Here is a 22,782-nt window from a genome sequence, read left to right as displayed (position 1 = left end):
ATTTTTCTTAATTTTTTAAATAATTAATAATTAACAGTTACAAATTTTATTATATTAAAGTGAAGATAATGAAATAGAATATGTACGATTTTTAAAAAAATATTATTTATATTAATTAAAAATTAATTTAAATCAATAATAAAAGAAAAATGGAAGAAAAATAGTAACCTCACGTATTGTGTTGATATGGCACAATGATGATGTGATCCTAGATGACATGATGATGCAATGCCGCATCATGTAAGACATCGTTAGAGTCTTTGGGTGTGTTTGATGTCGTATATCACGTAATATTATTGACCGGTCAAAGTTGGGTATTTGTGTTAATATTTATAAAAAAAATAGATAATATGTTAAAATTGTCTAAATATAAAGTAAAACTCGCACATAAGAAAGGCATAAAGAAGGTACACACAACATTTTAAGTAAAATTTACGTATCTACGGGGTCATGGCGATTTGTTGTACTTCGTATCCTTATCCAAATGTAATTTTGTCTCTTCTATCATTGTCCAAACGACATGTTTAATCATGTTGAGCGCATGTGGACAGTGGACGGTGCAATGTTCATCTGGAAACGGTTTACCGTTTAAGAGATGAGGCGAGTTGCAAATTGGGCACATCAAAATTAGAAAGCCCTGGCAAACTACCAAACGATCTATAGGTCCGATATGCGGAGCCGCGCTGACCTCTTCTACCCTCCCAGTCATCGTATCGAAATTCCATGCCAATTGCAGTGCCCAAATGAATCCACTTGAAAGTCACAGAAAGATGGGAACGAAAACCAGATAGTTTTTGTCATTCTCTCCCTTGTTTCCTCTATTCCCTAGCTATCATCCCAATCCCTTACTGCTGTGCACAGAAGAAATTATCAGGATCAATGTCGTGGCTAAGATCTGCGGTAAGCAAGGCCGTCGAAGTCGGCGGCAGGAACAATCTCACTCGCACCGTCAGGAACTATGCCGATTCCGTTGGTCACGTTGTTGCCGAGGGGGCCAAGATTTTGCAAGATCGGATGGTAATGATTTTTGCTCCTTTCGCATCCGCTTTCACTTGTGAAGTGTTTTGTAAAAGGAATCAACCATCGCTGTTTGGTAAGCTCAGTCTGTGTGATATCATGTGTGAGCATAGTTATTTATTTTTTTTAAAGTAAAAAAATATGCCCTCGTAGATATCAAATCAGAGCATTACTAAAATGACCTCATCTTTTGGATTTTCTGGTGCTTCACAAGATATATCTTTGGATGCTGCGTTTACACACGTTTCATTGGAAAAGAATAATGTGACATTTCTTATTCTAGGCACCCTTACACACATCTCTATTTTTTTGTTACAACGATTTGTGGTTATTGAGCTTGTTTCTAACTTACTGCTAGTAATAATTTCGTCATTTTCAGCTTACTCGCAATTTCAAAAGCTTTAAGCAAACTGTGAAAAGGTTGGAAGAAATTGCTGTCACTTGCAGAGGAGAGGAAAGGATTCAGTTGTTAAGAAGATGGTTAGTAGCATTGAAAGAAATTGAAAGAGCATCTGGAGCCAATGCAGTTAGTCTAGAAAAAAATTTGGACGAATCCCAAGTTTCCGATGAGTTCATCTCAAGTCCAAGAAAGGCTACTACCGTGAGTAAATACAGCGATTTAAGTTTCCTAACTATACTGGCAGTCAATATATTTGTTAGTTTGTGTGCATTCTTATTCACAAAATCAAAGAAGTAACATTCTTCTTATTGCGTTTTTCGTGTTTGACATGAAATGTTCTCTGTTGGTCCCCATGAGATTCTTATTTGTGTATAGTTTAAACATAATATTGCACAGTTCTCTATATAGCTCTGAAGACTTGATCCTGTATCCTTTATGGATCTGGAATTGTTAAATCTGACCCTGTCAATCCTAAAGATCCAGTCAAAGTTCCCAATCCTTTGATCCATGATTCCCATGGAGCTGTCGTGGCAGTAGCTTCAAAGGGAATATCTGCTTGCTAGCACACTCTTATGGATTCCCCCATTAGGGGGAGAAAGTGTGCTAGTGGGAGAGAAAGACAAAAAACGACTTAAAATTTTTGGATACATTTGCCACTATAAAAATAAATGCGAATCATTCTTTCTTGAGCTGTTTGAGGGATTCTTCATATACATCTATCTCAATGAGTCATTTATTGAATTGTTACAATTGATGTTCAAACCCCAAGAGGAAATCCTGGTCCAACTAGATATAGAGTTTTTATTCCTTTTTTTTTTGCAATCTTGAGGAGATTGATAGCTTATTGTTCCTACTACGGTATCTGCCTAAATGAAAGATAGAAGGTGTTTGGTTCTCCATTAATTGGATCTTCAAGAGGACTTGGGATGGCTGCCCAAAAAGTGTGATTAGTTGGATCTCTTGTTACTGCTGTCATAGATGCTGTATGGAACAGTTATCTCACGTTCTGAGTCTTGTGCCTCCTGCTCTGCAAATTCCAGAGCTGATTCTCTTGCAAGAGATGGACTCAGCCACACATGCGTTGTTAATGATCCAAACTCTCCTAGAGATGTCTCTAGTTCTTTTACCTTCTTTTCTTCCTTTATATGTCTGGTGCTCCTTAGTCTCTTTTATATGTTAATGAAATTAGCCATCTTTGCAGTAAAAATAGAATTTGCAATTGGATGTTTCTATGCTTTCAGGGAAAATGTTGACTTTGAGGTTCTGTAGGTACAGTGTGTAGTTCTAGTCTTCTTTGTTCACCTTCTGTGTTACTGGTTTTTCTCTGACCACCTAAAAATTAGAGGTCAGATAGGATATGTTATTATCAGCACACTCAGCCACATATTTCATCTCTCTCTCCCTCACACACACACACACACACATTTGCTTGTTCACATTTTGATATATTATTGACATAAAGCCACATATTGAATATCTTTCTCTTGTTCACTCTCTGTATCTCACTTGTTTCTTCCTTGCCTTCTTCCTTTTTTGCTTTATTTACTGAGTCTGTTGCTTTTGTGGTGAAGGTTCTCTTCTATGATCCTGAATCTGGGAGTGAACCCATGAACTTTCGGGATGTGTTTCTCCATAGTCAAGCTCTTGAAGGCATCACATTATCCATGGTGAGTTTGATGAAGACCTGGAGGATTGTGCTAATTTCCATGTCATTCTTTAGTGGTTGCTCTTATTTAAGTTGTTTGCAATTTTTTCCTGTGAATTGAGAAACTAATGATTGGGAAATAAGTGCAGATCTTGTGAAGGGTGTTTTATATTTCTTATTTTATTTTATTTTGCATTGTATTATGGACACTCAGCAGCTTCACATGCTAGCTGTAGCTTTGTAATTCTTTTTTTTTCTTTCAATACAATTCTCACCATTTTTTCAAAAATAGTTGCTGATAAGGTTTTGTATCTAGAAGCAAGTTGAGAGCCGCCTCTTATTCGGGCTGCTTTATTACTATTTTATCATCTAACTCTACTTTCACTATGAGGAGCTGAGTGACAAGTATACAGAAAATATAATTCACACTTTAAACTTGCTCTTTCCTTTTGATAAATTGATTTTATTTTTTGGTTGAGATGCATAGATTATGCATGCACTCATGTCCAAGCTTAGCTAGCCAGTTATACTGGATTCAGAAGCCCTTCATATGTTTCTATATTAGATGTGCTGGCTGAAACGGACATGAAGAGAGACACATGAGCTTACTGACTTTTATGCAGCAGATTTTTGGTATCTGGAGAGAGTACCAAATATCATGATGTTGAACCTTGGCATTGTTTTGTTAAAATTTGGTAAAAAGGAACTTCAAAAATTGTATGGGAATTCTTTTAATATTGATCATGGAGGTTAACTCTTTTCTATGATCCAGATTCTTGAAGCACCAAATGAGGAAGAAGTTTCTTTACTTCTGGATATTTTTGGGTAAGTTCTTTCTCCCCTTAATTTGTTGCCACAGCAATGTTATTATGTAAGCTTGTTTGCCTTATATATATGCTTATATGTAAATAAATATAGGAGAAAATTAATATATAGTTACTAGTGATAGTCCTGTTGCTTTCGTTGTCTTTGGGTGTTCTGACTTCTTAGCAGAACTACGAAATTGTTAGATAAATATTAGGAGATGTCATCATTTGATGATAATTTTAGTTTTTTTCATAACTGTGAGAAGATGGGATTTAATTAGACAGGAAAAGAAGTACTATGGGGTATACAATGCTTGCTGGCAATCAAAAAATGAAAAATAAAATAGAGCCATCATGAGGGGTATGTCACACTAGGGTAAAGCCGAAAGGTCTCCCCACAGCAAGGTGTTGCAGGGAGGTTCCTTCCCAAGCTAATGAATCAACAACAAGATAAATGCTGCTGGGAATGTGGTTCCAAGATACAGTAAGGTGTCTACACAGATCTAATATCTTCTCATAGAACATGAAAAGGTGCCAAATTGGCGGTTTCTTGAAGGGCATCCATGTGATGCCTGCCGCCAAATCACCCTCTATAGCCACCGGATGGGAGAAGGTACCGGTTTAAATACGAAACTCCCATGTAGAGTACCTGAAATTCAACGAGAATGGAGTCACAATGCCCAATTGGGGCAGAGTATACCTCCTCCTCATGGACCACACCACCACTACCAGCAGGCCTGTTACTGCAAGAGCTGCTATCGAAGTTTAGTTTGAGCCAACTATGCTGCTGAGTGGTTCATTGATGGAGAGACCACATCATGGCTTATGTGAAAGAAGTAATATCCTCCTGATTCTCTTAGATAATGCAGCCTGGAAGGTATTTCAGGTCTGGGTATTTACTGTCCGAAAATAGACTATGGTGAATTGTTTGCTCATAACTTCTTGGGGTTTTCCTAATAAACATCTGGCAACATAAGTGAAGAAACGAGGGAGAAAGGTAAACAGAGAAATTGAACTTATGCAGCAGGGTATTCCAAACCTGGAACATGAATGTGCAGTGATGCAAAAGGTCATTCTGAGGTTCTTCCAAATTTCAGCATTTGCTTAAGTTATCTATGTGGTGCGCACATTTTTTAAGTTGATCAATTTCAAACTAAGGGAAAACAGAGGATACATTAAGGGAGCCCTCCCTTACAACAAGATATTGCAGAGAGGCTCCTAATTTAGCACAAGAGTCTGCAACAGAATTTGTTGATTGGGGAATATGAGATCAAGTACATGAAATGGAAGATACAATGTTAGAAATATCCAAAAAACATCCCAGTGATGCTACGGAGGATCCAATGGGGAAGAGCACTAGCCAAACACTACTTTGGAGTTGCCTTCAATGATGAGGGGGCCGCTGAGCTGATCATGGAAAATATTAAGTCCATGAAGGAGGGGCTGAAAGCTCTACAGTAGTAGAATCAGCAATGCCCAAGGGACCAGAATATGAGATGAGGGGATTGCCATCATCATCACAGAACACACCACCAAAGCCCGCAATTCTAGGATTACCGATGGCATTCCCATCAAAATTGAGCTTTAGTGTTCCACTAAGTTGATCAATTGTTAATATCTTACCTTCAGCAACACACCAGATGAAATGAGTGACCTTTGGACGGTGGAAATAATCCCAATTAACCACCTCTGGGCCATGAGTTCCATGATCACAGTGAAGAAGTAGATGGCCTTACAAGCAGGCAATGGAGTAAAATCCAGAAGACATCCACTTCTAGATCAGCATGTCCCCCCTATGGATGATAATTTCACCGAGCTGATTAGACTTCAGGTGAGGGATTTGGTGTGAATAAATGAATGATGAGATATCTCCCACCTCAATTGTTTCCTAGAACTTTGGGACCTACTAAATACTTGGTACACTTGTATGATCGTCTAGTCCTTTGATTAGGCATGACCACTATCTAGAGGTGACAAACAGGGGATTAATAGTGGACAACAGTTGCATGTTATATATTGAAATTTTTGTGACTTAGGAAACATATAATGTTTCAATTTAACTGGGTATTGATAGTGTTAGAATCCATATAAGGGTATTTTGGTCATTTCATCAATCTGGTATGCGCCTTGTGAGATAGCAGTAGACTAGGTGTCAAGTTCGATAAGACTTATGAGAGTTTAAGCTGAGGGGTATTTTTGTGACTTCACTGAACTTTTCACTTAAGTGATATTTAACTGAAAGTGGGGTCGAGATTTTGCCCCATCAAGTGCAGCTTATGCACTCTTCTCTTCTTGTTCTTTCTCTATTTTTTTATTTTTCTTTCTTTTTCTTCTTAAAGCTCACATTTTTCCATGGTATTAGAGCTGTGAGATCCTGCTGCAAAGCTTTTCAGGTGTTCTTCTGTCTTCTTTCTGAGTTTTTCAACTATTTCAGGGATTTCTAGGGTTTCATCTGATTGAAGTTAAAGGTCAGGTTTTTCTTCTCCTTGTGCCATATCCTTAGGGTGAATGACTTGTAATGCTAATTGGAGCAGTTCTATGTGAAGTTTGTGCCCCTAGAGGTTGTACCATTCGGATTGTCCCAATTATTGCCTGCGCATGTCACCAAACCTGTGCCTATTGCCTGTGCATGTCAGCAAACCTGCACCTATTGCCTGCATCACCTATCTGGAAGGTGATGCCATCCTTCCATTGACAAATATTTGGTGTTTGCTTGAATTTGAATCTGCGGCATCTCAAAATGAATAATTAATTGTACTTAAGTTGAAGTCTCTCATTGCGCTAATTGATCTGGTGTGGGGCCCGCACAACCTGCACAAAATCTTGTTTGGGGTGTTTTATATTTTCTTGATCTAATTGTTAGGTTTCAATATGGTTGAGTCCAGTGAAGTGTTTACACCAACTAGAGAGAGGAAATTCAAATGGGAAGGATACAATTGTGTTCACTGCTAGTAAATTGAATGGTCAGAATTACTTAAGCTGGTCAAAATTAGTTTGGATCTATCTGAAAGCCAAAGGAAAGATCAAAATACCCTTACATGGCTTCTAACACCATACATCATGCCTGGAGTTTAAGTATTCTTTACATTCGATGGCTTTTATAGAGAGAGATGATTTTGTGTTTCATTTTCTTAGACTTGCTTATTCTAGCCAACCCTTTTAGCTTTATAGACTAAGGATATATATTTTTTAAAATAGCTTTTCAGACTAAAGATTAGAACATAAATCAAAACTATTACTTGCCAGACATAAATCAAGCTCAGTTAAAACCTTGCTTAATAGCTTAGGTCATTGGAAAGCCTGTAAGAATATGCAAAGGCAGTTGAAATCTTATAGCTTTAGTAATGGAAATTTGATGAACTGTGCTTGTTGAGAATTTCCAGTACTTCAGAAATTTTCTTTGTTTTTATTGTATTTTATTTTATTTTTGCAGACTTTGTTTGACAAGCGGAAAGGAAGTCCATAATGCTATTGTTAGTAGTATACAAGATTTGGCAAAAGCGTTCTCAGTCTACCAAGATGAAGTATTGGTACATAAACTAGAACTTTCTGCTTCTGTTGGTAGATAGATGCAGTTGATTGTTTGTAGCAGACACAATCTCTTTGCAGTAGAACTTTCAATTACAGTTGCTTAGTTGAGTTCAATGAAGAAGTTAAAAGAAAAAGGTTAGTTTGATCTCAAAGAGGTTTGATGTACTTCAGGTATTTTATGCACTCCCTCTAGATTCCTTGCTTGGAGAGTTACTCTTCATATCCACCTCGGATGCCATCTATTTAGTTATCGTAACAAGGACTTTTGAAAGGATACATTGTACTTGTACGATCTTCGTAAAAAAAAAAGATACCTGCACAATAACTATTATTATTATTATTATTATTATTATTATTATTTTGTATATAACATGAATTTTGTGGGTAGGCGGTTTGTGGATAGTTGTTCAAAATTTGCCCACTTATTTCATTATAGACCCATCCTTATCAGATGTATGACACCTAGTAGCAACATGAAATAATATCGTGTATTTTTACTATGTTAACCATCCTGATTTAAGATAATTTGTGGAAATGGGTGAAAAGGAAGCATATGTGTGTATATGCTACTATATGATGAGGCATGTCTGAAAAACCCTGTTATGTTGAAGTACAATATGCTAAAGAATAATTTGCTACATGGAGGTTTTGATTTGTGCACACCTGCTTTCATTTTCAGGTGAAAAGGGAAGAACTGCTTCAGTTTGCACAAGGAGCAATTTCAGGGTTGAAATTAAATGCCGATGTTGCAAGGTAGGAAGGCTGTCTACATTGGATAAACTTGTGCTTATTGTAGTCCTTTGCTTTCAGATATTTGGTGTATTTGTTCATTTTAAGTCTTGCTGCTTTATTATTGTTTTCCATCTCTTTGATATCTCAATTGATGTGATTACTCATTTGAAGCTCTTTTTTTTTGTAAGCACAAATAGAAAATTATAAAACAAAAGAACAAACTGTAAAAAGGAATAGAAAAGAGAAAAGGTGCAAAGGAGCAAAAAGGCTTATCAACTAGGAGATAGTTTTGCACAGTACGAGAACTGGATCAAATTTCTTGTTCAAAAGTAGAATTTTTCCAGGAAAAATTGTTGGCAACAAGTCTACTCCTAGCCAATTAATCTGCAAGGCTTTTAATGCTTTTTGGCCTTTGTCTCTAAAGATAAGAAAGGATTTCTGTAAATCTTCAATCTCATAGTGGTTTGAGCCTTTGGTTCAGCAGTCACATGGGGCATTTCTAGTATAAAGTCTTGGGGTTCAAGTCTCACTAGGGAAAAAGGGAGAAGTGTGCATGTGTAATCTACATTCAAAAAGAAAAATTTCAATCTTCATAATGAATTGACCAGAAACACCATGGGGGATTTTTCTTCCTTGAAACCTTGTTGATGATTATTGGTGAATCACTTTCAACAATGAAGGTCTCAATGAAGTGATTAGTGTACACTCAAAGAACAAGAAGCAAGGTTCAGAGCAACCTTTGGAGTCACAGGGACTGAAAGGAACATAGTAAACTAGTGGATGCTGCCATTGGAGCCCTTGATACCAACAGCATCTACTGGCCTTGGATTTCCCATGAAACTGCCGATGAACTTGAGCTCATGCCATCCACCTATACGAAAACACCATTCAAGAGGAGATGTGATCCCTGAACCTCTAGTTGTCTTTGATAACTTTTTTTTATTTAGTAAATATGAGATAAGATTCATCAAGTAGAGAAAAAGAGATGTACATGGGAAGCCTTGAAGGGTATGTACAAGCAAATAAAAGGAGACCCAATAGAAGAAAAAGCAAAAGAAAAGAGGCTTAAGCTATTTAAAAAAAAAAGACATAATATACGAAAAAAGAAAATGAGCAAACACTAGTGCTAACAATCAGGTAGGCATCTGCCACCACAAGATGTTGCTGAGAGATACCATGCCTGGCAAGGGAATTGGCAATTTTATTAGCTTCATGCAGTGTCACCAAGTGATGTGAAGAGTAGATGTAGTATTTTTCTTCTTGTTGAAGTATTGTTATAGGCTCTAAGGGGGGAGAGCAGAGACTTGAAACACAGCTAATGACAAACAGTAGAGTCACCCTCAGCAATAAGTGTGCTGGAGAACAAATCTGTAAACAATCTCAAACTATGAAGGAGAGTGCATATCTCCACGACAATGGAGTCAGTATTCCCAGAGGAGGCAAAATATGGAAGAATGATCAAGCCCAAAGAGTCACTGATAACTCCCTCACTACCTGAAGGACATGCATTCCCCTTAGAGCTCCCATCAAATTTAATTACAACCAACCTGTTATTTGGGGGATCAATCAATGATCTTCTTTATGTATGCATCCATAAAAGCAGGCACAAGCCTTCAATTTTCTAGGATTATTGTGCTAGGTAGGTGATAGAAATCATTAAGCTTGGTTACCTACATGAGATTGTGGTGGAAAGTCTTTCATTGGCACCACTGCTTAGTGGAGGATTTGTTTTTAAAGGTGCACCTGTTTCTCTCTCTCCAAATTAGACTAGAGATTGCAGCAAAAGAGAGCTGCCGCCACTTTTTTACCTGGTTTAGTGTCAAACCATCCAAAGAGTTGGTAGAGAGGCACAAATTTTTTTTGGGAGGCAGCAAGGAAGCCCGAATTTGCATAGGATGGGTTCCCACCATTAATGTGAAAGGGCATTGGATGAAGAGATGGTTATGGATTCATTTGCCTTTCTCCAAAGTTACATGAGGTGCTTTCAATCTGGTACTCTCTTTAATTAAATTGATAAAAAAATTCCCTTCAAGGTACACCATAACAGTGTGTATTTTTTCTTTTCTTTTTTTTTGAAGAAAAGGTATGCAAGAGTCTTACATGACTCTAATTGCAAGAAATCTCACAGAGTAACAATTCATATGGCAGAGTTTCACAGAAGAGTCTCAATTAAAAAGTATTTTAGTTATTTTAGTCTTCTATTTATGTTCAATTATTTAATTATTCTAGGACTTATCTTTAGGAGTTAGACTTTGGGTGTAACTGGGACATAGGTACTTTAGTTGGAATTTGATTCTACTTCTTTCCTCTATTACAAATAGAGGCTTATTGTACTCACTTATAATCAAGTCATTGGATTATTTCTCTTTTCCAAAAATTCAACAGATATAGTGCACAAATTCCAATAGGTGTACTAAATTATAAACTTACAATACTAAAGAATACCAAGTTTTGAATAGGCGAGGAGTCACAAATTCTTGTGAATAAAGATGTCATATGTGATCTAGGAGTTGCAGTTCAGGTGCCATTCCATTTGAAATTATGATTTCAAATTAGGTTTGTCTCATGTACAGAAAATTTGGTATCGATAAATGATGTGTTTGTTTAACAAATTTGTGTTAAATAGAAAATGGACAAGAGTTAAATGAAGCTTTTACACAATAGGTTATACAGTGAAGAATATAAGAAAATGATAGACGCTTTTATTTAGAAAATGTACAAGAGTTGAATGAAGCTTTTACACAATAGGTTATCAACTCTGCTTATTTCTTCTTTAGTAATTTTGTCACTTTCTGAAATAATGTCAAATTGCTTATTATCCTGGTAGAGATCCTACTCTATGAGTTTGATGATTTTTCTCTGCACCTGGCAAGGTGAAAAAAACCTCTACAACAAACTTTAAAAATCATTTATCCACTTTCAAGGTGGTACTGGAATGATTTATTGCTAGTCTCATAATTAATCAAATATTCTTTGAATATGACGGGAGAAGGCCTTCAAACTTTTTCTAGCTGCCAAATTCAACTGGCCTGTGTGGTGCTACTTAGATTTCCTTCCCTTGAGTCAGGAAGTGTGTCTACATTTGGTAAGATAGAGATGTGGTCGTTTCCATCAAGAAGCTACCAGAGTACCTGCCCAAATTGCATTACAATGATCCAAATGGATCAGAACACTGAAGCTCCTGGCAATCACATCTTTGGTTTTTGAATTTTGAATAATAAATGTTTTGTTGTGTAGTTTTTTACTGCTTCTTTCATTTTCTCGGACTTTTACTGATATGGATAATTGTGGTGCTTGTAGTTTTAGGTCATTATTATTATATTTTCGTGCTCTTCTTTCTAATTGTGTGTTTCCATAAATTAAATTTACATTTGCACTGATCAAGTAGAAACAAATGACCCAGTTTTAGCAAGTAATCAAGACTGTCCAGTTGAGTGCTTTTCTCTTTTGTATTTTGGTCACAGAATAGATGCTGAAGCCTCAACATTGCGGCAAAAACTTGAGGAAATAAAAGCAAAACAAGTGCCTATTAGTGAAGGTCAAGAAAAAGGAGTGGAGAAATCACCACCTTCGGCATTAGAGGTATGATGAATATTGCATACCAGGTGGATTGCCATTCTCTAAAGGCTGTGGGCATTGGTTGCATTGTCTTGTTAAATGCATCACTTACTGCTAAAATTTTCAACTGATCTTGGAGTTGGAAATAGCTGGAAAAGGCAGGATAAAATGGAAAAATAATTTAGAGAAAGGGTAATGAATTTTATAAATAGGTAAGTGGAAAGAAATGTATTGGGCCTTTGGCTCAATGGTCACATGGGGAGTTTTCTAGTGCACAGTCAGGGGGTATAGTGTGTAGCATGTGTAATCAACATCCAAAAAAAAAAGACATACGAAAAGAATGATCAGGCACTGACTCTGCCACATAGTACAATTCTATAAGGATGATCAACTACTGGTTCTGACAAAAAGTGTCTAGGCTGAGATAATGCCTTTCTTCAGAAGATATGGATCTGACCTGTAGGATCACTTGATTCATTATTTCAATCTTTCTTATGAAGGATGATTTGGCATGTAATGTAATTTCTTTATTGGAGGAAAGATCTGATGGAACAGTGTGCATCAATTTCTACTGTGCAGTTGGTTTTGAGAGCATGATGCACTTTGTTCTGTTGTGTGTCTGGTGGGTTAAATCATGGATCAGACATTATGCAATTACAAAAACAACTGTGTTCATTTGATCGCAGTACTTGCTTGACTTGGATAATAATATTCCTTCCCAAGCTGAATGAGAATATGAAAATGCTCTATAAAGGTCCTTGAATCAACTGAAAGAAGGGCTAGTATTGCCTTTGGCTGTTAAATAAGTCAGTTATGTCTGGTTCAAAATACATTATGTGTGAACTTTTTCGCCAAGCCAATGCCTTTTCTGGTTACTGTGAAATGAAACAAGCCTCTCTTCAATGCTCATGGTTTTCTGAAACTTGCATGTTTATTGTCATAAATAGTGTTTCTTTTCAGGTAGTAATAATATGTTAAATGTATTATCCTGTATCACAAATCAAATCTATTACATTTTTTATCCTGTATCACTAATCAAATTTGCTAATTTCCCTTTTTTGTGAACTGTGCAAATTCTGGAGCTTGTTCTTGGATTTCAATTCTGGCTATTTTATTAAAGTTTTGTAAAACATTCTTTTGACAACTTGTCAAACCCTCTCAGAAAATCCCATCCAAAATTAGACCTATTAGACCGTTCAGGTGGATCTTTCTAATGCTTTGTATACTTAATGCAAGTCTCTTACACTTTCATTGGTCAGTCTATGTGAGACCTTGAGGTTTTAATTATAGACCTAATTACATGAGATGTTTATGCTTGAATCTTTAGGATTTAAAGGAAGCCCTAGCAGAAGTTCGGCTGTGTTCCAGGTTGGAAGCCCTTTTGTTGAATAAGAAATTTATTACTATTGGAGAATCTCTGGAGGTTCATTCTCAGAAGGTCTCTCTCTCTCTCCATACCTTATGTGAAATTTTCTGGATGGATTTGCTTTACTGCAGATTAATAATCTTCACTTTTTCTAATTTTTCATGTTGATTATGTCATTTTTTCTTAGAGATTAAGTAATGCAAGGCGACTCTATGACTTAAAGATCTAGTAACACTCTCTTAAGGTAGTAATGATTTCCTCTGAAAAAATGAAGGAAAGAATATCTGAGAAATTGTGTCCTCAAAAAGGATGAAAACAATAACTGGGTAATGTTGTGCTATGGGAAGCTTGTGCTTTTGTATTGGGCTGAGGCAAGCAATGTTGACATGAAAATTATCTGTTGAATTTAAATTCAAATGGCTGCCTTCTCTTCGGATAAAAATGACAATTACTTCTGTAATTGAGAGAGCAGATATTCTAAAATGTGCTTCTTGTTCTTGTGGATATTTTTGTAAGGTGTCTAATGATATTATCAATAATAATATGCAGGTTGATAAGTTGAAGGTTTTGGCGGAATCACTCGCTAACTCCACCTCGAAGGCAGAGAAACGAATTTCAGATCACAGGTCTTCCTGAGGAATTACTGAATCTCATGCTTGCTGCTGCATTTAGTTATTTATTAAAATAATTAATTGGTTAAATAAGCTCTAATTGCTGTCATGAGTAACTTCAATCCATTTGCAACAAGTATTAAAGTTCTGTTGAACTTTGTTTTACTTTGCCACAGAAGATGATTTCTGCTTTATTCATACCATGCAGCCGCCTCCATTTGTAGGGCTAGTCTTTTAACTTTTTGATCATTTGCATACATCTTTCAACAGGACCCAAAAAGAAGAGGCACTTAGTTTCCGTGCAGCTAAAGCTATTGAAGTTAGGGAAGTTGAGAAGGTTGTCTCTTCACCTGCTATAATAGCTGGTCGTTAGTGTTACTAATTTAAACGTCATATATGAAAAAGCACTTTTATGTGATGCACGTGGACACTATAGATGTGCCAGTGACTGATATTGAGAGAAATTTTTACAGGAAATAGCATCTGAGATTGAAGTACTTGAGAAACAAAGAGATGCCCTTGAAGCTGAGCTAAAGAAGGTATTATGGCTATGGTGTTACTATTTATCAACATTCAAAAAAAATTTACTGTTTATTTTAATTATTAGATGCACTGATTCATACACATAAAGGTATTATCAATGTCCACCAGTTTCCAACAAACATATATTATCAGAAAAGGTAGAATCAATATACTAAGACAAGAGCTGTATGTCAGGCATCTTAAAGGGGTACACATCAATCTGCGCTGAAATTAATCAAAAGTTGGAGCTGCAAGAGTCAATGAGCCATATGATAATTAAAATTATATGCTGACATTATTTACTGGGCAGTATTACTTCTTTATGGATCTAACATCATGTCAGTAATAGAGATAAAATTCAAGCAACACTTGCATGTTCTTCCATGTTTATAGGTGCCTCTGATTTTAAGGTATGTGAGTTTTCTAGAAACATGTCAAGTAGAGCTGCTATCAAATTCGTGATTCAGAATAGCAGTACAGACTCTATTCTAGCTATACAAAGAAAAAATTATGCTCAGCTTTTGTATTGCGTTAGTTAATATGTTTACATGCTCCATGTCAAATTCAAGCAACGTCAATTTTATGCTCATCCATGCCCTAATTGTAAGGTATGTGAGTTTTCTAGAAACATGTCAAGGCTGTTATCAAATTTCTGATTCAGGATTATCAGTACAGACAAAATTTTCCACTCTAGCTATACAAAGAAAAAATTCTACTCAATTTATGTATTGCATTAGTTAATATGCTTACATGCTCCATGGTTGTGTCCTTCTGCATCTCCCCTCTTCTTGTTCTGTGAAAAGGGGTGTTTCTGTTCATTTGATGCACTCATTCTTACTTTTTTGAACTGAGATGCAGGTAAACATCTCCTTGGCTGCAGCTCTTGCACGCCTTCACAATACACGTGAGGAGCGAGAACAATTTGATGTGGCAAGCAATCAAATTGTATCACACTTCAAAACGAAGGTGTGAATACTGCTCATCTTTAACTTTCATGTTCCATTCTAGTAATTAACGAGTGAACCTGTTTTATCCAATTTCAGGAAGATGAACTTTCAAGATCTGTAGCTGCATGCAAGATAGAGGCTGATGTTGTCCATACGTGGATCAATTTCTTAGAAGATACATGGGTGCTCCAATCTGCCCATACACAACAGAAAGATAAGCAGATCAAGTAAGTGCAATGGTAGCTTGAAGGCCTTACTGATATCGAATGCATCTGAAATATCTAAGGGTGGAAGGCAGTTTGTACTGCATATTGTGTTCTTATTCTAAATTTGCAGCTCATCTTTATAGTTCATTTGTAGCTTGAGCTACTCCGATTTCTGCTTGATGAATGCTTCTGTTGTATGGACTTGATAAAATTCTTAGCTCTAATGTTTCTTTGATGTTTAAGCGATGAGTTGGAACATAGTGGGAACTATTTTGCCGATCTGATCATTGATCGGCTCTCTGCATATAAGGTATTCTCTTTTCCCATTATTAATTATAACACTGTAAATCTATGAATCACGAAATAGTTGATCCATTGTCTCACTTGGAACTTTTTCTGTTTCTGTATGTTCTTCCTTCTCTTATAGGAAGAGTTGGGCCCTTTTGTTACCTGTATCAGGAAACTTGTTGATGATCTAAAGAATTTGGATAAGAGGTAATTTAAATTTTGAATTAGCTGTTTTGGTGAATATAACTGCGTCGGGAGTGTTTTAATTGGTGGATCCAGAAACACATGTTACCTGTCCAATATTTGCTAAGAACTGTCCTGGAAATATAGTGCTTCTCACAAGCTATATCTGGATGTCATTTTACAGGTCAGACATAAACTCCATTAGCCATGATGATATTTCAAACCAAAGGACACATCTTGAAGAGGATTATCTCAAAACTGAGGCAAAGGTAGAAGATATTTTACTCTGGATATTTCTGTTCTGTTTTTTTTTTTTTTTTTTAAACTGATGATTATTTTGTTATTTTTTTTCTACCTGTGATACGTACTATTGGTAATTGTTTCAGATTGTAACTACATTTGGCGTTGTAGACAACATGAAAGAGCAGTTTTATGCTCTGGATGGGAATGTTCCCAGGTCATTTCTAGAAACACGGTCTTTCCCTTCGTGTTACATGAACATCTGATTTAAGCATTTATCCTTTTCAATAATTTTAAAACGTTATCATGAACCAATGCAGGAAAGATGATTTCCATATTCAAGAACTGTTTGATGCTGTTGGACAAATAAGAAATGAATTTGATGCCATTGAGAGACCAACGTTGCAAATTGAGACTGAAGTGAAAGGAGATACCCTGTCGATGAATTCTCAAGAAATTCCTATTCTCAAGCCGACAATTGGCACTTTGCTACCTGAACAGGCGGAGTCTCCCAAGGCACCTGCACTTGCACCTACACCTGCACCTGCACCTGCACCTGCACTTGCACCTGCACCTGCACCTGCTGACCAATCTTTAGATCCAGCAGCCGAACTGGCAAAGTTAGAGTCAGAATTTGGGAGTGTGAGCAGAGATTATACCACTGATGAGATTGGAGGCTGGGAGTTTGATGAGCTTGAACAGGAATTGACTTCTGGAGCTGTACGTAAGTTGTAGGCTTGGGGGAGTAGGTCGGGAATTGAACTGCCACTCTTGGCTAGATTTTTGAAGATGTGTAACAGTTCACTTTAAATTTTATCAATTGGGTGTAAATTTGTTATAAGATTGATCAGTACCCTCTTCCAGTCTTTTCTGCATCCAACACTAGCATGTATAAAAAAGTTTTTTCTTACTTACTCCTTAATGGAGAAACTGTAATTGGTTTTCTCTTCTCAGTTTCTCAGTAACTGCCACTAACAGTCCCTTGGTAGCAAACCAGGAAATGGAGCACAACACGCTGTGGAGAGAGAGAAAAAGAAATAGGTTAGGTGCAATTCTGGTTTTTGAGTACAAATTTGTCTGGTCTCTTACAAAGTTGAAGGGTCCTTGCCAAGTACAAGGGCCACTAAAAAATAAGAGGTTCTGGGACATCATATATGCAAGCCACAACTTTATGTGATTCTTTATAAATATCCCTCTTTTGAAGAAAAAGTTTCTAGTTAAGGCAACTGGGAATTGTTTGCCATCGTGAAGAGCATCATCATTATCATGGGGCTTCCATGCTTTCATCATGAGAAACAAAACCAAGTGGGTTCAACACCAACAGTGACCTCCAACCCAGTAAGAGCAATTGGTATGAAAGCCTTGCGACGCCCAGGATGTCACCTGACCCACTTCCGGTCTTCATTGTCTCCGACCAGTACAGCCAAACTTCTGGCCTTTAGGGTTGCTGAATCTCTGGGTGGGCACTCTTCAGTGGATTACATATTCCTGTTGCTATTATACGTCTGAAATTCTCATTTTTGACATCTTGAAAAGATGAGAGCGCTGGGAAGACACAGAAAGCCTCGAGCTCTGCATTTTTTATGCCCAGGTGTTACCCACAAACAGAAGCCTCCACCCCTTTTTCTCACTTTAGACAAGTCAAAGAAAGAAGAGGATAAACAACACCCAACACCAAAGATAAAAAGCAAAGCCAGGAATCCAGTAACTCAGTTAGAAGAAAATAAATCATAAAGTGATTGAGAGAGTTTTCTTCTTTCTCTATCGTATTCGAGTATGTTTTGTATTAAATATCCATCAATGAGGAACAGTGTATAGATTCCTAGTATTATATTTATTATTATAGTTTATCGAGTTTTGAGATGTGAGCTGGGATCAAATTCAAAAGAAGTATGAACAAGTATCGTGGTGAGTTACAGAAGAGTGGTATACTGCTGCAGAAAGCATGTAATTTGTTTAGCCTTGTTTGCAGAAGAGAAGCCTGTAACTGGGAGATTTGTTTATCTGACAAGCCTGGTGCGTCTATCTTTCTTGAATCAAATAGATTTATTGTCAGCCATATCAAATTTGTTTCTTTGAACAGTATGGATTTAACAATTCTAAAGAGAAACCAAGTTGACTGAGGTGAAAAAAGAAGAAGAAAAAAGTGTAATCCAGAGGAGCCAGAGAAACTGGTTGAAAGAGGAAAGAAAGTGAAACGATATGAATCAGTTGAATAGTAGATGATGACCCTTTAGAAAAACTCTCCCATAATTTTCTGAATTCTGTTACTAGTCTGCTTTCTGATTTCTGTCAGTTCTTACATTTACCTTTTCTTTATAAACTATTTTCTGATTTGGCTCCTTCCCACTTTAAAGTATGCTCTCCCTTCCCTCCCGTGTCTCAAGCCCATCTCTCCAATACCATCCGCAGAGAAGGAAGGAGAGGTCTACCTCCAACCAGTAACCACACTTCATTCCATGAGATGGCCAGAGATCTTCTTTCTTGTGACCAGGTTGAGGAAGAGTACATAGAAATGGATGTCAGTTCAAGCTCTTTCTTCTGTTACTCTCCCCAGTCGAGGGACTTCGAATTCCAAATGTCCGCGAATCTACCAGAAAGAGAACCCACCACCTCTCCTGCCGATGAACTCTTCTACAAAGGGAAGCTCCTTCCTCTACATCTGCCCCCACGTTTACAGATGGTCCAGAAGCTCCTCCAGAACCCAAGCCCTTGTTACGAACCAAACGTAGACTCCTTGGAACAAAGCTACATCACTGCCACCGCCACCCCTTATGAGTCTTGCAACATCTCTCCGGCCGGTTCGTGTCCAGTCAGCCGAGAGCTCAACCCTGATGAGTACTTCTACGAATGTGGGGTTGATGATACGAGTTTCATCAACCACCCCAAGAAGTCCTGGTCGAAGAAGCTCAAGCTAATCAAACAGTCTTCACTGAGCCACAAGCTCAAAGCATCTCGTGCTTACCTGAGATCCCTCTTCACCAAATCCGGGTGTTCGGACGAGTCTAGTACTGATGCAGCAAAAATCAGAAAGGATTTACCTGCTTCCAGGGCTACGGAGTCTCTCAACAAGTACAGCAAGGTGGCAAAGAGGAACCCGTTTGGGCAGATTCACAGGGAAAGAAACCAAGCAAGCCCAACTGTTTTGAAGGATATTCAAGAAGAAACTGCTGAAAACAATGGGAATCATAGGAGGTCTTTCTCAGGTGCCATTAAACGGAACTTGGCAGCTAAATCTTCAACTTCTTCATCATCGTCCAGCTCTTCTTCTTCTTTCTCGAGTGGAAGTTCAAATGGTTTTCACGGGGCACAGATCCTCAAGAGAAGCAGTAGTGTCAATTCGGAAGTGGAGAGCTCAATCCAAGGAGCCATAGCTCATTGTAAACAGTCCCTGCAATTATTTTCTGCTAGAAAGAGTGCAAGCGAAGTCGGGTTCTGTTCCTTGTCTGCTTCTAGAATTGCAGCTTGTGACAACCAAGAGTGGCCGGGAATGTGTAGGGGATGAAGATTCAGAGAAAACCAAAATAGAGTATAATTCGATTGGATAAAAGATTCTTATCTATTTTCTGTTTTTGGTGTATCCAATCCAATACATACTTGTAATATGATGTGTTTTCTGAATTAATCCAAGTGCCTCTATTTACGACTATTTTCCTCTCACTAGATGTCATTATGTATAATTCTTTGCTGATTCCTCTTGTTTGTGTAAAATACAGGAATAAAGAATAATGTTATTAAACTATTTATAGAATTACACAGACCTTAGGTGATTATAACTCTACAATTTGAGTCTCTTTAATTCAATCACTAGTTATATTTATTTTTATTATTATTTTAATGTCTATCACTATGTTTATATTTGCAAAATGGAGACGAGAGGAGAGTCCAATCTTGATATTCAAAGAGGAAACATTTTCTTGGAAGTGGTTTAGAGAGAGCAGTGGCACAAGAGGCGGCTAGGACAGATGGAATCGCACCGTTCGGAAGAAGACCACCGACACTTAAGGCGATTGGTGTAGACGGAATTGCATTCTCCAGTGGAAGAGCAGCGACATTAGAGGCAGCTAGGGCGGACGGAATCGCATCGTCCAGATAGGATGAAGAGGTTCTTCAGTGGTAGTTTTTTTTTAAATAAAAAAATTTGCCACACATGCGAGTTCGCACGCTACGCACGTACATGCACGGGACAGCGTGTCCCTGAACTTAGGTTGCCTTGGTGTTGTGGCCGAAGGAGCGAACGACAACAACGACGAGGAGAGTGTTGTCAGTGGTTGATCAACGATGATTGCTGACGATGGAGGTGAAAATTTGTGACAGGCGATCCTGTTCGGCGAAATGTCGAACATTATGGACGGGGGGGGGGGGGGTGCGACGGCGGCAGCAGGGTCAATCGATTTCGATGGGAAATCGGTGGAGAGAAGAGAGAAGGAAGAACGAGGGGTGTTGTGTGGCGCCGATTGGATAGGGGCAGTCGGCGGTGATGGCGAGACCGAACGGCTGCGATGACGAGGAGAGAGTCGACGGTGATGGCGACGAAGGTCGTCGATGGCAATTTTTTTTTCAAAAATATCTCCAATGAGATTGCACGGAGAAGGGAATAGAAAAGTACCAAGTGTGGGAGGCAGCAGTGGGCTGCAACAATGGAGGCTGCTTTAGATAAAGATTTCCAAAGACAGCAGACTAGTTCTGATTAATCGATCAGGAGCTCTGATACCATGTAAAATATAAGAATAAATAATAATATTATTATGATTATTGATCAGGTTACACAAGGACTGTGTGATTAGAATTCTATAATTTGAGTTTGTCTCTAATTTAATCATAATTTAATCACTAATTATTTTTATCTCTATAATTATTTTTATATCTGTCACTATATTTATATTATGTTTATAAGTGCAAACTTCCATCCTGATTTACCCAATTTCGTTTTCTTGCCCACCAGAAATAAATGCCTGGCATTTTACCTCAATCCCATGGTAAAAGGTATTGATTGAAGAAACAGGCAAGTACTAAAAAAGTACTTTTGCCTCAGCGGCTCGGGCCTAATGATGGAAACTAGATCAAATAGGAAAAAGGAGCAGTTAAAAGACGGAAAACAGTAAAAGAATGATTGGCACCAGTCTACTTTCTTCCGTAGTCATCAGAGGTTCCAATTACCTCTCTGTGGGTCTCCCGTCTATGCTTCTTTGTCCCCTACTGAAGTGCCGGTTCTGAAACTCACTGCCTTGCTGATGGATGCTCGGCGTCATCGTCCAAATTATTGACGTTATATTCATCACTGGAAGTGATTAGTACTGGGTCAGTGTTGATATCCTGCCAAAATACTCGATAATGGCCATCCCATTTTCGCAATTTAAAGGAAGATTTCTGCTTCTCTCTGAAGTAATGGTAATTGAATCTTATCTGCAACTAAGAAAAACCCACTTCAAATGCAGAGGAATGTCTTGATGGGAGGCCACCATTAATGCAGAAATATGAAGAGAAATTCAAGTGTCTTTTCGGTTTTCTCAAGTTCTGGAAAAGCAGAACCTTAAACTAAGCAAAATTGTCAGTGAAAAGTTTGACAAAATTAGTGTCCAGAAAAAGAAATTAGTTTAAAGCCATGCCTACTCAGGTATAAACACGTCGCTTTAAGGCTGCAGTAAACACCACTTGGCAGCAGAAAACAAGGAAACCCATCTTTCATTATTTAATTTGGCGTTCTGCCTTGGCTGTCTCATCTTTACAGACTCCATGAATGAAATATTTGAAGAAAAGCAGACGTGATAAAACTCTTATTTGATGTGGGATAAGCCTTACCTGTTTACTAGTTGTGAATCGAAAATATTCTAAAAAATACGTTCTAGGATTCGATTAGCAGCACGAGTACCATTATCTGATACGTTATTCTCCGTCTTTTTCAAATTTGACTCTTTGCGATGACAAATAAAGGAAAAATAAGTTGAATGGGATGGATCATAACTGCTTTGTCGCTCTCACTGTTCCTCTTCATGTCGGATTCTCCTACTGGAAGTAACAGCACAGAAAGAGATGATCCACAATTCCTCATATTCCCCGATTCCAAATAAGCTACATAGCTGTGGTACTGAATCGAGGAACAAAGCAGTTGAAGCATGTGGGTGATGTCGGGGGAGGTGCATCGGATTCATTTTTTATGAACTGAAGATCTTTTACCGCAACAACCTTTTCCATTTTTTGTTTCAGTAGACTTGTCATGTTCTGCAACACTTTATTCTCAGTTGCACTTCCAGGGAAGTAGTAGCCATTTGGATGCAAGGACTACACTGAAAGAGAGCTACCCTTGTCCTGTCTCTATTATTTCACTGATCTTTTCTACATTACTCATTATTTCTCCCATTGGCCTTTTGATTTTGCTCTTGATGGTCATTTTGACTGCCTAGGCACTATAAATCATCTTCTCTTACTCGAGTAAACTCACTTCAAGAAAATTTGTTTAATTGCCACATCAAAAAGAGCTTAAAATGTGTAAGAAAAAGGAAAAAGAAAAAAAATATAGAGAAGACAATGTGAAAACATATCAATAATTGTTTTACTACCTGAAGGAAGAAAATTATCAGGTACAAATGGGTTTTCTCTATCAAACACAAGGCAAACGGATCCATCAGAAGATACAAAGTCGGACTTGTGGCAAAAAGAGATATACAGACATATGACATAGACTATCAATAGACTTTTTCACTAGTGGCTAAATTGAACATTATCAGGC

General features: G+C 37.6%; 2 protein-coding genes across 2 annotated transcripts; both read left to right on the top strand.

Moving 5' to 3' along the window:
• Nucleotides 1-577: 577 nt before the first annotated feature.
• Nucleotides 578-16,962, top strand: LOC137936708 (uncharacterized). Its single transcript, XM_068781549.1, has 18 exons — nt 578-1,017; nt 1,397-1,618; nt 2,989-3,084; nt 3,835-3,887; nt 7,302-7,398; nt 8,079-8,152; nt 11,596-11,713; nt 13,017-13,127; nt 13,605-13,681; nt 13,937-14,003; nt 14,140-14,205; nt 15,047-15,154; nt 15,232-15,362; nt 15,585-15,651; nt 15,769-15,836; nt 15,997-16,081; nt 16,199-16,269; nt 16,373-16,962. Exons 1-18 carry the CDS (start codon nt 880-882, stop codon nt 16,785-16,787), a joined length of 2,064 nt encoding a protein of 687 aa, XP_068637650.1. The 5' UTR covers nt 578-879; the 3' UTR covers nt 16,788-16,962.
• A 1,554-nt stretch (nt 16,963-18,516) lies between these two features.
• On the top strand, nt 18,517-19,557 carry LOC137942794 (probable membrane-associated kinase regulator 4). Its single transcript, XM_068788531.1, has one exon. It carries the CDS (start codon nt 18,517-18,519, stop codon nt 19,555-19,557), a length of 1,041 nt encoding a protein of 346 aa, XP_068644632.1.
• Nucleotides 19,558-22,782: the final 3,225 nt, after the last annotated feature.

Source organism: Aristolochia californica, unplaced genomic scaffold (genome assembly GCF_029961685.1).
Source record: "Aristolochia californica isolate CCGP_79_NKW_82.1479 unplaced genomic scaffold, dmAriCali1.0.hap1 SCAF_10, whole genome shotgun sequence".
Classification (NCBI taxonomy): Eukaryota; Viridiplantae; Streptophyta; class Magnoliopsida; order Piperales; family Aristolochiaceae; genus Aristolochia; species Aristolochia californica.
The sequence above is the reverse complement of the archived record's forward strand: the minus strand, read 5'-3'. Positions and strand labels throughout refer to the sequence as shown.

Bases quoted from the DNA above. Each gene is read 5' to 3' on its own strand.
- LOC137942794 (XM_068788531.1), top strand. From the start codon at position 18,517: ATGGCCAGAGATCTTCTTTCTTGTGACCAGGTTGAGGAAGAGTACATA.
- LOC137936708 (XM_068781549.1), top strand. From the start codon at position 880: ATGTCGTGGCTAAGATCTGCGGTAAGCAAGGCCGTCGAAGTCGGCGGC. The intron at 1,619-2,988 runs GTGAGTAAATAC...TTTGTGGTGAAG, and splicing joins GTCCAAGAAAGGCTACTACC to GTTCTCTTCTATGATCCTGA. The intron at 8,153-11,595 runs GTAGGAAGGCTG...TTTTGGTCACAG, and splicing joins TTAAATGCCGATGTTGCAAG to AATAGATGCTGAAGCCTCAA.